This window comes from Schistocerca gregaria, chromosome X (assembly GCF_023897955.1).
Source record: "Schistocerca gregaria isolate iqSchGreg1 chromosome X, iqSchGreg1.2, whole genome shotgun sequence".
In the NCBI taxonomy this organism is placed as follows: domain Eukaryota; kingdom Metazoa; phylum Arthropoda; class Insecta; order Orthoptera; family Acrididae; genus Schistocerca; species Schistocerca gregaria.
In genome coordinates this window covers 150,381,558-150,399,219 of record NC_064931.1, presented here as the reverse complement: position 1 = coordinate 150,399,219, position 17,662 = coordinate 150,381,558, and the positions used below count along the sequence as shown (strand labels likewise).

The following is a 17,662-nucleotide window of genomic DNA, read 5'->3' as shown; positions in this document are numbered from 1 at the left end:
GAATAACCCCCAAGACTTCTCACATACACTGGATTTGTGTTACCTGTATAGGTAAAGAGTGCTCTTTCCTTCAAAGAGCCACACGATTCAATGATAACAAAAACCAGTTCATTAAACTTTTTTTTTTTACTTTCTTTTATTAGCAGACATTTACAAGGCAATTTCACAAAGACGCCATTAGTCCCATGGAAAACCTAATTGCAGATATGAAACTGAACAATGATCCACACAAATATGAGTACTGTATGTACCCAAATACAAGCTGACCTTTTTTTCTGATTTTTGTGGTGCAGAAATGTGTGTGCGGCTTAATATTCAGGGGCAAGACCTGAGGAAGTTCTGAAAAATGCTGCTAGGAGCTGCCATCAGTAGTTATTTTGTCACAGAAGCTGTTGTGTTGGTGTTCTGGGTTTGGTACTGAATGTTGTTTATTTTTTTTTTATCATGGGTGACATTCAAATCTACTATTCCAATTTTTGAATTTAGCATTTTTTTCTAATGCCAACTGCCTTGCTGCAGTGGTAACACCGGTTCCCATCAGACCACCAAAGTTAAGCGCCATCGGGCTGGTCTAGCACTTGGATGTTTGACCATCTGGTCTACCGAGTGCTGTTGGCAAGCTGGGTGCAATCAGCCCTTGTGAGAAAAACTGAGGAGCTACTTGATTGAGAAGTAGCGGCTCCAGTCTCAGAAACTGATGTACAGCCGGGAGAGCGGTATGCTAACCACATGCCCTTCCATATCCACATCCAGTGACGCCTATAGGCTGAGGATGACATGGCAGCTGGTCGGTACCATTGGGCCTTCATGGCCTGTTGGGGAGGAGTTTAGCTTATTTTTTCTAATATTCATAGCAATAAAATTAATCTCTTTTTATAGACACCATCAAAAAGGACATTTTTAAGAAACTTGCAAAAGCTGGTAAGAAAGGTAAGAAGTTCTAGATTTCGAAAGCTTGAGCTCTATTCAGAAGCTATCAGCACATGTCTATGCACGTGGAGCCATTTCTCAATGCCGTCAATATTCATTATGTAACAATAAGTGTTTCACTGTCATAATCTAATTTCACATTTGTATATACGTGTCATCACAAGCAAGCTTTTACAATACTTTGTTGCTTCTGTGAGACATTTCTACCATTGCAGGTGATCCATACGAATCGAAGTGTGTTATCCTCACTGTACGCAAAGGGTGAACTTTCCCACTGCAACACTCTCTCTTCCCTCCTCTAACTTCATTTATGTTTTTCCATGAACCCCTAGGCCAATGAGAGCAGTGCTCACTACAAGCTCACTATAATGTTTGTACACAGGTACAGTCCAATTTTCCCCTTTGTTTCAGTCTACTTTAGCACTTTTGTGAAGTGTCAGGTTTTATTTTACCAAGAGAAGTTATTTCTCTCACTGAGAAAACATTGATTCATGCTGCAGGTCAGCAATACGGAATCAACAAGAGTAACATGAGATGACGAGGACAGCATAAAGAACAACTTTTTAACTTGTTTCAAGAACAGAAAGACATTTTCCAGATAAAAACATGGCCACTATTATATATTAGATGTTGTGCTGAATGATTTTGTTGGGGAGCAGTGAAAGAAGTGTTTAACCTTCCGTACAGAAATTATCCACGTGAAAGCACACAAAGTTGTCAGACAGCAGAAAATGATAAATATGAAACAAAGCTGCAAGTGGGTTAGCCACATCATGAAACATTGGGAATTTTTCTTCACAGGCGTACTTCAATTGCACAGAAAACTACGAGGAAAAATGTTTTCGATTTCAGCATTTCATAATCACAAAGCACACCAAAAATAATTATCTTCTTGGACTGACAGGTAATGCAGACCAAACTCAATTGTATTCTGATATGTCAATAAACTACGCAGTAGAAGCAAAGGGGAATAAAGATGTCGGAATATTGTCTGTAGGTGGTGAAAAGCAGTGCATGTCTGCATGCTTGCTTGATGAGCCGATGGCCACTGTTTTGGAATGCAAGACATTACCTAAGTCTGAGGTATTTCCAAAAAGCATTATTTTGCCTGCTAATATAAGTGGCTGGTCCACAGAGGACTTGGTATTAGGGTGAATTAAACTTGTATGGCAGTGTCTTTCTGTCGCCTTGCTAGGTTTGCCGAACAAGCTTGTACTAGATTCATATGCAGGTCACACTACTCTGGCTGCAAAGAGAAAATTAGTAGAAGGTAGAGCTGGCTTGGCTGTACTTCCAGGAGGGATCATGTCAATTCTACAGTCACTAGATGTTTGTTTAAACAAACCATTTAAAGACAAACTTCAAAATATGTCCATGCAATGGCTAATGAAAGAAGATAGGCAATTAAAGCCTACATGGCATTTTAAGCGTGCAAGCTGAACTCACGGGTGAGTGTGGATTGACCAATCTTGGAAATGCATACCATATAAAACTGTCTATCAAGAATTTAAAAAATTCTGTGTTTCTCATGTGTCTGATGGCACAGAGGACAATGCTCTCTACAAAGAGAAAGAGAAAGAGAAAGAGAAAGAGAGAGAGAGAGAGAGAGAGAGAGAGAGAGAGAGAATCAAGCAATTGAGTGACAATGACTCAGAATCATCTGAGTGATAATTAAAAACAGTATGTATACATTTATGATATTAAAATAAAACTTATGTTCAGTACTTTCGCTCTTCATTTCTAAATCAATTTTCTTTGTGGATGTGTGATGGTATCCAGCCAGTGAGCCTACACTACTACAAATGAGGAAGATGTGGTGTGTGTTCCTTATATGCATATATTAATCTGACAGTTATTTACACCTTTTTGTTCCATTACGTGTTGTAAATTTGTATTCTTGTTTGCCACATTATTGGGGGCTTCTTCATAGCGAGACTTGCCTGTGATTCAGCCATTCACAGCCTACCTGCAAGTAGTTCTTATTACAGCTGCCTGTATTCTAGACAGCCATGCCCTATTTTGTTTCTCGAACAACACTGACAGACGTAGGAGACGCTGCAGAAGAAAGATTTTCTGCAATGGTGACAACAACTACAGTTCGCACTTTGTACAGATCACTTGTGCTGGAAATAACTCTGTATAGGTAAATCATATTGTTTACAATCTTAAAAAAGTAATCTCATAAAATACTCTGTCTAACCTGTACCAGAGACGATACAAATCAGTGTCTTGAACATGTAGATTGGTCTTTGTCAAATTTATATCCTTTAAATCAAGTGTGATACTCTATCAAGCTAAAATGTAACTTTCTTGGAGTGAAAACATTATATCACACTGAAAAAAAAAAATTAATTAAAATTAAAATAAAAAAAATGTTTCGAATGAAAATCATATGATATGGAATGACTGCAGTACGACTAGCGCATGAGTTGTGGTACAGTCTAAAAGTCTTTGTGACTCCTGTTGCCCTAGTTTCACTTGAAATATTTTGACTGATATAACGAATTCTCAGGGCAGTCAGTGTTCACAAAGTAACAATAGTTTTAAGTGTTCAACAGGTTAAACTTAATTCCATTCAAATTACTTTGGATAAGTACTACTCCCAGCAAATCTCTGAGAGGTTGGGCCACTTTATACTTTATCCATCGTATGATGGGTAAACAAGCCTCGTTTCTGAGATGCTGCTTGCATTTGGCTAAGTACAGTATTGCCTCACTCACTGTATTGCAGAAAGGATTCTCAAGTATGTCACTGGATACAAGTGTTGAAAATAGGACCCCCCCCCCCCCCCCCACACACACACACACACACACACACACACACACACACACACACACACACACTCTGCCAGGTCCTTACCCTCATTATTATACACCTACCCACTCACGGTAAATTGACCACCATTAATAAAAAATAATAACAAAGATCTTAACTGTGTCTTCCCACTTACTATTAAAACATATACACTCCCCATCACAGATAACATAGCTCAAACATATCAATAAATACAACAATCCCAGAAATGAAAAAAGGAGTACATCAGAGGGATCGTGTGAATTTTAGAACAGAGTGTGGAAAAACATCACCATCACATAAGCTTACTTAAACAAAACACTGTGTAACGCACAAACTTGCTGTTTCATACAAAAATGTGAGGGATAAGTAACATACTTCTGAAACAGTGTCATGGGGGTGGTGCAGGTTTATCTATCTCAGAATCTCGGCAATATGTATCACATCAGTAAAGAATGACACACTGCACGGTGACTGTTACTAATGTCACACCATCATATGACTGCCACAGACAAGAAATGTGTGACAATCTCAAATATCAAAATCTGACCTTCACCGAGTGGGAATGTAATACAATCACTTGTGATTACGTGCTGGTCAACAGAAATGAACTCCAATCCTCAACAAAGATGAGGAATAGAGGGAGAAAAATAAAAGGAGTCTGCAATAGTGTTAGAATCACCCAGTAAACCTGATGACTCTCTCTTGTTCTGACACTGAAATATCAAATCACTTAGATTTGTCATGTATGCATGGAAATCCTTTCACCGGTGAACATGTCATTAAGCCCATGGTTACACTTCACAAAACACACAAGATATCGATATGTGTGTATTTCCTAAATTTCTATGGGTAAGGTAATGTTGTGCAACAGTGTTGCATTCACTGCTTTGTTTTATCACTGTTAGATCACAGAGGTTGTCACAAACTAAAGCACATAAACCATTGGCTAAAAGTCTTCAGATATCTTCCACTGCTGGGCTAGGGAGCAAAAAGGCAATAAGTACACAGACTTCAGGTTCAAGATACAGTGAAAAGCAAATGAATTAGACACAGTTATTTTCAAGACAATGCTCCTATCACCTCAGTCAATGGTCCAGTCTGAGGAAATTTCCCCCTTCATTTTCATGTGTTCAGCTCAACTTCATTTATGAGAAACATATGCCCTTGTCTTCGCCTGATCCTCCCACCCTTGGGTATTTCTGATCACTAATCTTTGCTTATTCAGTGACTAAACCAATATATAGCAAATTTTGAACCAATGTGACAGATTTTCAGTTCATCCACAATTTTTACAGAAGAATGATGATGTACCCATTACAGATCATCCTTCTCCTTTCAAATTTTAATCATCACATATCAGAATGAATGGTGGGCCAACTGATTTGCTATATATTTCTATTTACTGTCACAAGACAATACTTTGCTGAATCAACAATTACCTCCCTATCTATGCCTTACATATTCCAGCTGTTCTATCACCTGTCAACACTGGAGCATTCTCCAAATGAAATAGTGTTCTGCTTCCAACTCTCTCACAAAATTTATATGCAAGAATATTCTCACTTGTTCTTACAATATCTACTGTATTTTGTTTACGTCATCCGTAACTAACTCCAGAATGGCAAAATAGCTGACACCATGCAACAAGAAGATTTAGAATTAATGCTCAATGGGCAACCAATAGTGCACGCAACTGACAGAATGGCACAATGACTCTGGTGTGACCTGTGGTAGGGTTCCTCTTGTTACTCTGCATCACTCCACCACTCGCCTTCGGATATGCTCACCACTCTACTTTTGTGCAACATCTACTACAGAATGTGTCAGAGATGGCATACTTCAATAACAAATTACAACTGTATGTGCAATACTAGCATTAGCCATCATGCAACCCAAAACAAGCACCACATTTTTAATAAGCTATGACAACACCAGTGGTTCATTGTGCATGGTTTGTCTAAAGCTCTGGGTGGAAAAGACTTCAGTGTGCAATAACTCCGATCAAAACACTAATACATATTGGCCATATTGCATGAATCCCATATTGAATTCTCTGTCTACGTCCAATACATCCTAGATATTTTGAACTGGCCAGTTCACATGTACTATTCTTAAAGCGAACCAGTTCTACTTTCATTCCTATTCACATGAGGTTTGTTATTTTGTAAGACAGAGCTGATAATTATTATTCAGAAGAGCACGCCATAGACTTCATCATGGAGGAAATCAACTTGGCCACGTTCCAGTTCAAAGCAGTACACACCGATACCTCTAAGTGCAAGCATGGAAAGTGATAGTGGAAAATGTCTACATGGGCAGTTGGAACAGCTTGCTGTTAACATCATTACATTAATTGATTATGAGAAGGAGAAAGGTGAAATAGCACAATAATGAAAGCAATGAAACATGGTACCAAAGCTGAGTGATTCAATGGTGTGTAAATTACATTAAGGATATGATGCCAAGCTGAGGGGATTCAAGTATCTACCACAAAGGAAAAGCAGCAAGGCATACATAAATATGTCATTGACACTATGGATGACTGTTTTTATGCAACAATTACTATGATATTATGAATAATACAAGGATACATCAGCTTTGAAGAAATTTCAGAGCCTTGTAGTAAAGAAGTGGTCTTCAAGGCTAGTAAGTAACCTCAAAGAGAAACTTTCTGTCTATCTGATCTTGGTAGTAAAAGAGACCAAAATAAGTGAGTAATCAGGTGTAAGCATCTGAATTAAATCAACCAGTGGTTTATTTGATGAAATGTGTATTCATACACATTACGCTTGAATAAGTATTTGCTAGCTGACAAGTTGTGAGCAGTACTGTCAAACAAAAGTGCCAATCAACATTTAATGCAAGCAGTGTTACAGCCTCATCATCAGTATCACCTACATCAAACAACAGACAGTGAATCAACAAACACAGCTGAGGTAGAAATCAACATCAACATGTAAAATAGTTTTATGGTTATATCACGAGTAGTAAAAGTAAGATAAATATACAGTACATACTGTTTCTGTTCTTATTCCTATTGGACAACCAATTCAGTGGCACTTATAAACATGTAGCACAAGACAGTTCTCAACTTGTGACAATACTGGAGTGTACACTATTAGTATCTCCTATCACTGTTTCTTAGGTTGTAAACACAATAGTGAAGACAGATGTTCAGTTCATTTTACTGCATAATTAAGAGCCACATTAAGGTGATACGCAAACTGTAACATCTGGTTCTTTAGCAGTTCTATACAACAGCTCTGATTACTTCTTATGTCCTTTTAGATTCATGCACAATTGGATCAGCTTCCATCATCCTTGCACAAAGTATCTCTAGAAAACTTCACAAGATGTAAAGTAAATAGTACTCCATGCACTATTCACAAACAGATAAAAACATAATTTATATGAGCACGTAAAATTGTTTTTGTCCCCATTGTTCAACTTTTCTTATCTTTAATCACGAAGGAGCCAGAGTATCTCATATGTAACCCCAATACTAAATTACTGCAGTTAGTAACAAATCAACTGTTAACATACCTTCCTTGCAATTGGTTTCTGATTGTAAATAACGCCATACCACTTTACTAATAAGACCCAAAGTTCATCTGGCACTAGAACAAAATCATTCTCTTCACAAAGGTGTTCTCGGAGTTCCCCATAGTCTGGAAACAAATGTTACACACTTTAGTTGCAAACAATTAAAACCTGTTCAAAGTGTCAAAAAGGAACACTGCTGAATGAAGTTTTATAAAATGCCTGTGAGATGCAGTGTAAATATCTATAATAACTGAAAGGGAAATATTGATTCATAAATAAAGTAAACAAGCAAATAAAAGCCAATGGAGTGAAAACATATGCAGATGCACACCAGCACCTATAAGCCTAAATATTTTTAAGCAACCAGAGTTTAGTAAGTGGGGCTAATTTTTATCTCACCTGTACTATTTGTAAATACTATTATTATTTTCAAATTGTGGACAGTTTTTCCTGAAAAACTTCAGAAGGGATAAATTGTAATTTTTATTCACATTCTTGGTGAAATTGCTGATGCAAAGTTCAAATTAGGCTTGTAGCACATTTTCATCACTAAACTTGGTTCTCACATGCATAATGAAAGTTCCTCAATTGGAGTGTTTCAAAATACGCATAACAATGGTGTTCCTATTAATTTTTTAGTAATAAATATGTTTAAAGTCCGGCACATTCTTTCATATTTATTGTGTTTATATGTGACAGTTCATTAGCAAAACTTCCAGTTAATATTGTACTGAAAAATTGCTCTTTTCGGTCTTCCACTTTAGTATCTCTCTTGTGGAACTACTTATGTTGTGTGCATCTTCAGCAAAGATGCTTACTTCTACTTTAGGAAATTTTCAATAAGAATAGGAGTATTGTCAATATCAAATACTATGTCACACTGGTGGTGATTTAGCCTCTGTTTGTGCAAACTGATGGAGCTTTCAAACATCTCTCTTCCCTTACTATCTGTTCAATATATGACTTTTACTTCATCAATTGTACCTTCAGCATCACAATTTTATTTTATTTTTCTGCATGATAATGATGTGTGTTCTATTCTCACAAACCTGTTTCAAATCCCAATAATTGGCAGTTGGTAATATTTTGTAATTTAATAATTTTTTAATGTGATCAATTGACTGACATATGTGGTAGACCTGGATCTTAATTTTGCACATATGTTCACACATTCTTATATATACTAAACTTCTTTGTGGAGGTACATCAGTAGTAACACACAATAAATCTTTTCCATGCTGCTTTTCTTGCAGACAGGTAGTATACTTCAGGTTGCCCAGAAAATACTTTGGTAAATAATACATTTCACATACACAGTTCAGTCACATTATTAAAACCTCCTACCTACAGAACATAAACAGCAGTGAAACATCATGATGTCAATGTGAAGACTGCTAAATATCACCACAAGGATCTATAATTAAATCTACCATAGACTATCCAAAAGTTGTTTAGGATGTCGCACAATGGACATTCCACGCACGCTAAATGCCCATGAAGGTGATCCCAAAAACTCACTGTCATGAGGGTGGGGGAGAGTGAAGGAGAGGAGTTTTGCTATTAGTCATATTCTTCCAAAGGGACTTATGGAGGGCACTTGCTAGATACTAGTATGTATGGTCTCTTCAAGGACGTAGAAATAATCAGATCAATTCGGCATACCTTTTACTACTATATACTACAGACTATCCTATTACCAGACTACCCACTACATTATTTATCTAAGAATGTTATGCTCAATCTTACAGCCTGCTCTATGTAGTATAAATCAGACTTCTTTTGCAAGGGTAACTTTTTTCTTGACTTTAATGGCCCAGTGTCAATATTACCTGAAGAATGGGATCAATTCTCTGAACTAATCGTCATGAGCATTGGTATTATTACAAGGGATACAAAAAGGTTTTGTGAACTCATATGCTGCATAAAGTTTTTGCAGTTCACTAATTTATTGGCAAAGAAAGATGAACTCTAGTTACACACTCACTGACCAATCTTTGCAGGAGCCCTTCACTTCTTCCACCATTCATTCATTCATAGTGCTCCGCAGTTTGCTAACTTGCCTATTGAAGTGAATGCAACTGTTTGATTATTAGAAACACTCACTAATGATGTCCAGGCACATTTCATAAACTTCAGAATATCCAAGTGTGTTGTGTTTCCATAAACAAAGTTGTATATCAACTCAGGTAAACAATGATTTTCCCCCTCATGATACAAGCTGTTTTCATTAGAAAAGTACCCTTATGCAATGTGTTTCAGGAGGAACAACCAATATTCAGGGATATGACAGGGATGATCATTCAATGCAAAAAAAGTCTAGTAAATGTGGGCTCTAAAACACATACCTTAAAGAGCTATAAGCATTTCTTCATCTTCAGTGCCATTAAACACATCTCTTCCACTAAACACGTGCTCATAGCTTTTAAGGTATGCATTTTACAGCCCATGTTTACTAGATCCTTTTCTCGCCTCAAATGATCATTCTTGTTATACCCTAAACATTGACCATTTTTCATGGGACATCCTATACATGACACAGTGTCATATAAGTAAATACTTTAATTTTCCATACAAAAAAATGTGATGTCAAACAATGCTCATAGTTCCAATAATTACTCTAGCTTACACAGTTAGGCTGAACATCCCATGGGTCACAAACTTAATATACCACACTGATGTAGACGAGTCAATTAAGAATTTCTTAAATTAACTTTTATTTAACTACGTCCATTAAAGATTGAGACATAACATGGAAACCAAAATAAAACATTTAATATGCTACAAGTTCCTACATAAGAATTCTTCAATGGAACAGGAGAAACTGACAATAACTATGTGAAGATATAAAATTAAGGAAGACTGAAGGAAACTAAAACAATTATATTAGAAGTAATTGTCGTGTTGACAATGCAAGAGACACATAGAAAAGTCACAAAAGAAAAGAATAAGTGAAAAAAGATAAAATCTTTGTAAACTGCAAAATGTTGAGGCCAGTTGGTATTTAACCCTATGCCACCAAGGTCATATTCCATACAGAATTGCCACTTTAGTTTTACACATAATGAAAAAAAAAAAGAACCTGAACTCAAGATTCCGCAAACAAGTAGAAAAGAAACTGAAAACAAACACCATCACCATCATTTAACTTACAAGGAGGTGTTGATTCCCTCTGTAGTTCTGTTGCTAGCACGAAGTACTACTAATTTTATGCATAATACCAAGAAAGAACATAGTAGCAGTCCCCAAACATACAGTCAAATAAAACAAAACTAAAAAATGCAACACAACATTACAGGAATAGAAACAATATATTGCACACATACCAGTCAGAATTGCACTATTATCAATAGGACCTGGAAATTCTTCCATTATGGGATTTTCAGGATCTTGATCAAGCCCCACATATCGCTGAAAATTACGATACCACTTTGCATCAATAACATACCTGAAACATAAAATTTAATACAAATATAGTGCCTGAGGTTAAGTACTAATAGTGTTTCAAGAAAATCGCATTATGATTTATTATATATCCCTCACAATTTAAATTACAATCCTAATTTGCAGGAAATGATTGGTGTATAATACCTCCCCCGTGAAAGGTCACTGGAGACTGAGCCTTGTCTGGACTCTAAAATTAAATCAGCTCTGTCGTTTTTAAAGCAAACATATGAAAATTTGCCTGAAGTATTTAGGAAACTACAGAAAATCATTATCTTGATGTGAATTTTATCAACATTCTCTCAAATTCAGGCCAAGTCACCAAAGCAGCACAGACACTGACTGCGATATTAACAATGACAACAACAAACACTTTCCTGAACAACGGAAAACTAAATTGCTAATTAAAGCCAGAGGCAATTCTAACAAATATCTACTAGGTAATAACTACAACGTGCCAATTTTGGCGGTCAGTCATGGCAGGAAATTAACTAGTGTATTTAATGACACAAATAGTGACACCACAGCTACTGGAATTGTGAAACAGGAAGCAAAACCGAGTGCTGTAGTAGAAGATACCAGCCCAAAAACTAAATGTGGCAAGAAATAAACCCTGTTGCATGTTTAAGCAGCTCAAGTGGTGTAGCAAACCAATCAAAACATTAAATTACTGTTATAATACCTCATAGACACAATTTAACTTCAAGTTCATGTGCCAGCAGAGAAGTACACAAGATAAACACCTCGATCATACAGGTTTGTTCATGGTACGATAATTGTGATGTTATAGAAATAGGCAATATTAATTGACCTTTACATATCAAACATGGGCTACATCTAAACTGCAAAGGGAAACTTTTTCTGTGCAATCAGGTGGACAGAATAATTGAGAAAAGGCTTTAAACAAATAAAAGAATGGGCTCAACCAATTGTACAGTCAAAGAGGATGTAATCTCTCTCTCTCTCTCTCTCTCTCTCTCTCTCTCTCTCTCTCTCTAAGCAATAATTGTAAGAGTTTAGTTCCAGGGTCATCACGAAGTACCAATACTTCATGTAAAAAGCAGGTTCCTTATCACTTAGAGAAAAAAAAGTCAACATTCACAGTATTAGGAATAAATTACTAGGTTTGGAAAATTTTTGTGAGTTAAAAAATGTTATGTATTGTGCCTCTCATAACACTGCCTTACAGAAAATCAAGTAGATTATTCCACAACTAAGGAATACATTCTGGCAGCTATCATATGTAGAAATGAGGGCGGGGGAGGGGGGGGGGGGTGGTTGCAATATTTATCAGACAATACAAAGACTTTTTTTAAAAACTAGATGTAAGCTCACACTCCTCAATTAAATGGAGAATCTAGTTGTATAAGACCAGTCAAGCAGAATGTCTTAATTGTCAGTTTGAGTAGATATCCAAATGGTGATGTTAATTTTTTGAGAAATTTGAACAACTGGCCAGAAAAAAATTTAAACTTAAAACAAATAATGCAGTATGTGGGGATTTCAACAGAGTTGTCCCGTTCAGATGAGACCAACTCAAAAACATTTTTAAACCTACTCACAGCATTAAATTTATATTGTATTGACAATAGCTCAACATGTGGGAATGCCTGTTTGGACACTATTGTAGTTAATTTCTCAAGAGATCTACACAATGTCAGCATAGCACATGGATGTTTTTTTGCAGATCATGATCCACTACTCCTCACATACCACTATACATTACCAGATAATGATTATGTAACTGCAAATAAGAATCAAAGCATGATATGGGTTAGAGATCTGAAAGAGGAACATATTCAGTTATTCGCAGACTACCGTAGAAATGCAAAACTGTGACTTTGTCTATGAAAATGACGTACATAAATCAACTATTGAAACCAAACAGAAAAAAAGCTTAAATGGTGAATTAATGGCCTTGCTGGTATCGGGGGAAAAGACACTCTCACTGTAAAAGATGTATAAAAGTAATAGGAAATGTGGAACAGATCAGTATGACATTTCTTATAAAGCTTATCTGTAAAAAAAAGGACATTACAAATCCCAACTTGACAAACAAGTTGCCTATGAAAATTATGTAGGAGCAGATCCAAACAAACATAAGGCTGCCTAGGATATTAAAACAAAAGAATCCACTTCTACCCAAACTAAAGATGTTCTGCTTTAGCCAGAAGAGCTCAATATATACTTTACTACTACAGTAAATGAATTAAGATCTAAAATAAACAAGTCAAGCACAACAGCAACTAACATACTTGGTGATCAGCTTCGTAGAGGACATGAATTCCACTGGGATCTTGTCACACCCATAGATATAGCAAACGCTGTTTCAAAATTTTCTAACAAGAAAAGCATGGGCTGCTACTTAACTACACAATAAAAAGGACAAAACATCTTATTTGAAAACCACTTGCTTTTGTTATGAATAAATGCCTAGAATTTGAGTTCCTATATATCAAATGGAGGAAAAGCATTTCCCTGCAAACTACAGACAAGTGTCTACTGCTACAATTTTTCTCAAAGTATTTGAATCTGTTTTTCGACTTGGAACTTAATGAATATTTTGAAAAACATGACCTTTGTAGTAGACAGCATGGTTTTCAACAAGAAAAAATACCACTTCTGCTGTCCTTGAGATAATTAATCAGACATTAACTGGATTTGAAAATAAGACTACTGTCTCTCGAGCTATGCAATTTGAGTAAGGCTTTTGACTGTATCCCCTGTGATATCTTACTTGCCAAACTACAATATTATTGAATAAATAATACAGCACTGGACATAATTAATTCTTATCTAAACAACAGCAGGCAATTAATGTCAATTCAAAATAGGCATTCTTCCCTAAAAAAAAAAAAAAAAAAAAAAAAAAAAAAAAAAAAAAAAAAAAAAAACGGGCCACATCTGGTTTGCGTCAAATCTCTGTCTGGACTGTTGCAATTAACAATTTGCCACATTATGTTGGTTTTCAGTCTGTTATTTGCTATGCCAGCTTTAAATCAAGATATGTTGAGGTTACACCAGAAATCATAAGACACACACTAACACGAAAATGGTTCTCATGTGATACGCTACTGTCAACTTCACCACCACCAGTTCAAAGTACAGTGCCTCATCTCGCAAGTGATGAGGAAAGGAGGAGGGGGAAGGAGTAAAACCTTATAAATAAACCTGGACCCATCTGGCTCCAGATGGTAGCATCCAGTAAGGGCCCCTGCCTAGGGTTACTAGGTGAAACATGGTCTATGTTCTCAAAGGTGCAAGAGGAAACAGATTTCCAACAGCAGAAAAAGCTGAATTACTACCTCCAGGACTCACAATCTTGGTTGTATTTTCTTGTTGCTCTCCAGCTACTCCCAAAATAACTTTCATCAATCACGAAAGTGTGCAATGTAAACTATTTTACCCCAGGTGGACAACCCACCGAACATCAACAGACGTTCAAATTCTGAAGAGTCTGCAACATTGCAGACATACAAGCCAGAGTGTCTTGGAACCCCATCCAAACTTCAACATACATAGTAACTTTTTAATGTAAATACATTGTTGAAGCCTGGGTGGAGTTGCAAGTCTCCTATCGGGCACCTCCCTAGGTGGCGGATTGGGGAATGTTCATGGGATATGGTGGACACTGGGGAAATAAAATACCCGGGACAGACCAAAACTAGCAAAACAAGAACTGTTGCCTTGCAGTTGGGAGTTGGATCTCCAAATGCTGAGGGAAGAAAACCCTGATTAAAAATCACCCGTCCCCTGGTAGGGGTTGGACGCAGGGTTGACAGCCCGCTCTGTAAAAAACAATTGTTGCGAAACTTCTACAAAGTAAAGTCGGGCGGGAAGAAGGAAGACGGATCTGGCATGGAAAAGGACAAAGAGGATGAATACAAGTAAATGAAGGAGGGAAAATAAGGAAGAAGAGAAATATAAGGCGTAGATCAGATCTATATACTGGTACTTGGAATGTGAGATCCCTATATCGACCAGGAGCACTGAAAGTAATGCTGGATCAAATAATGAATCTGAAGCAAAGTGTAATAGCACTACAAGAAATTAGATGGACAGGGAGTGGAGTTTTAGAAAAGAAACGCGCGAATATATTCTATGGCTGCAACGAAAGAAATCATGACCTGGGGACAGGATTTGTTGTACACCATCAATTAAAGCATTTGGTAATAGGATTTACACCCATTGGTCCAAGATTATCAACACTCAGGGTAAAGGGGAAATTCTTTAACTATTCCATAATTAATGCCTATGCACCAACAGAAGACTCCAAAGAAGAAGAGAAAGAAGTATTCTATGAATCTTTGAAAAGAGTATATGATGAGTGCCCAGGGCATGATATTAAAATAACAGGTGGGAAAAGAACAGATTTATAGACCAATAATTAGCCCCAACAGCAAACATGCAACAAGTAATTATAATGGAACAAGGCTTATACTGTTTGCAGCATCTAGAAATATGGTAACAGGATCAACACTGCTCCCACACAAAGAAATACATAAGGGAACATGGAACGTACCGGATGGAAACACAGTAAACCAGATCGACCATGTGTTGATAGATTTGAGACACAAATCGGACCTATTGGACATGAGGAGTCTTAGAGGCCCAAACATAGATACAGATCATTTTCTGGTATGGGCATGGGTGAGGGCGAGGATGTCTAACGCAGCGAAAGGAGTCCGACCCAGAGCACAGAAATTTAACATAACAACTTTAGGATCAGTGGTAGTTAGAGAACTGTATCAGGAGGTGATAACACACATTCTTGAAAACGATGGAGAATATGACAATATCACAGATCAGTGGGAAGTGATAAAAAAGACGGTGGAGACATCGGCAAGAGAGATACTTGGAATTGGGGACAAGGCAAGTCTGATATTGAATGCGAAATAGTAACTGAAGAAAAGAACAAAGCATATAGAAGGAGACTGTGATCACACTCTACGAGGAGCACAGTAGAAGAATACAAAGAAAAACAGAGGACTGAAAAAGAGGACTCATGAAAGAAAAAAAAAGAGAATGGATGAAACAAGTGTCAAAGAAATGTAGCACATGAAAAGCAAAAGTGAAATAAAAAAATTCTATAGAGAGGTGAATGTGGCATGGAAGCCTTTTGGTAGTAAAACGAGCTTAATAAAAGATGAGACAAGGAATATAATAAGTGAAGAGAAGGGAATATGTGAAAGATAATGCAGGTATTTTGATAGTCTTCTCAACCCTAGTATAACTATACCAGAGAATCCAACAGAAACGAATGGGGAAGAGGACCCAGACAACCACACTACCCCACCTAATATAGAAGAAGTGAAAACTGCCATGAAGAAATTGAAAAACAAGAAGCCGGCAGGGACAGATGGTATTCCAGCAGAACTGTTTAAGTAAGGAGGCACGGAGCTGGAACGAAGCCTTCTGAAAATAGTCACCAGAATATGGGAAAAGGAGAAAATGCCCCAACAATGGAAAGAGGGTATCATATGTCCCATGTATGAGAATGGAGATAAGGTGGAGTGTGGCAATTACAGAGGGATCACACTATTTAATTTGGGATATAAAATATTCTCTAATATACTATTTGACAGAATACTCTCAATCATACAGAGGGAGATGGGGCCGTACCAATGCGGATTCCTTCCTGGGAAGTCAACTATAGATCAAATATTCACCTTAAGACAAATCCTGGAAAAAAAACAAATGTATACGGGGTTGGCACACATCACCTCTTCGTAGATTTCAAAGCAGCTTATGATAGCATAAATAGAGAGCAGTTATATCAAGCTCTAGATGAACTGGGAATCTCGAGAAAGTTGGTAAGGCTGATGAGAATGAGAATGAGTGAAACACAAGGTAGTGTAAGAATAGGAGGAATGATGTCCAATACATTGAGTATTAAAAACGGAGTGCAACAAGGGGATGCATTGGCGTGTATTCTCTTTAATGCCACCCTGAAGGTGATGAGAAACGCAAACCTTCTGAATAGGGGAACGATCTTCTATAAATCAGTGCAGATACTGGCCTATGCAGGTGACATAGATGTAATAGCAAGAACCCAAAAAGCAATTGAAGAGACATTTGCAGCTCTCAAACAGGCTAGTAGGAACATGGGGTTAATTATTAATGAATGGAAAACAAAATATATGGCAGCTGGAAAAGCACATAGAGAAAATATTCCAAATGCAATAACAATTGGCAATTATACGTTTGAGAGAGTTGAACATTTCAAGTACCTGGGCTTGACAGTTACGCATCTAAATGATACCTCCTATGAAATATAGCTGTGATTAATACTAGCCAATAGAGCCTATTTTGCCGTAACAAGACTTCTATCCTCAAGGCTCCTGACTCTTACCACTAAATTAAGTATCTATAAATCACTTACACTACCAGTGCTTACATATGCTTCTGAAGCCTGGACATTAACAACTAAAGATATTGATACACTGGATGCATTTGAAAGAAAGGTACTTGGAGGAATTATCGGCCCAATCTGTGAAAGAGGAAGATGGAGGAGGAGATACAACCACAAGTTGTATATCATACACAAAGACCAACCCATCAGACGGTAGTGAAATCATCCAGACTAAGGTGGGCAGGACATGTGTGTCGCATGAATGACACATAAGTACCAAAAAGAATATAACAAGGAAAGCCAGGAGGGCGGAGAGGACGTGGTCTACCAAGAGCTAGATGGGAAGATGGAGTAATCGAAGATCTTAGGAAGATAAGCTATAGAAACTGGAGAGTATTGGCAAAGGACTGAGAGAAATCGAAGGAAACTGTAGAAGAGCACAAGGCTCATCATGAGCTGTAGAGCCAAGGAAGAAGAAGAAGAAGAAGAAGAAGAAGAAGAAGAAGAAGACATTGTTGAAGACTGAAAAACTAAAACATTTTACAGATACAATAAAGAACCACAGCATATTCATAGTAGCTAGTCAAGAAATGCCATACA

The 17,662-nt window shown here is 37.1% G+C and overlaps 1 protein-coding gene across 6 annotated transcripts in view; it reads right to left on the bottom strand.

The window, feature by feature from the left end:
- LOC126298839 (ubiquitin carboxyl-terminal hydrolase 15-like) overlaps window positions 1-17,662 on the bottom strand; it is a 157,545-nt gene that overhangs the window by 115,417 nt on the left and 24,466 nt on the right. For all 6 annotated transcript variants that reach the window (XM_049990325.1, XM_049990322.1, XM_049990323.1 and 3 more), the window contains exons 2-3: window positions 10,593-10,714; window positions 7,270-7,394 (exon numbers count right to left, since the gene is read on the bottom strand). In XM_049990325.1, coding sequence (XP_049846282.1) covers window positions 7,270-7,394; window positions 10,593-10,714 — 247 coding nt within the window. The remainder of the gene's footprint in view (window positions 1-7,269; window positions 7,395-10,592; window positions 10,715-17,662) is intronic.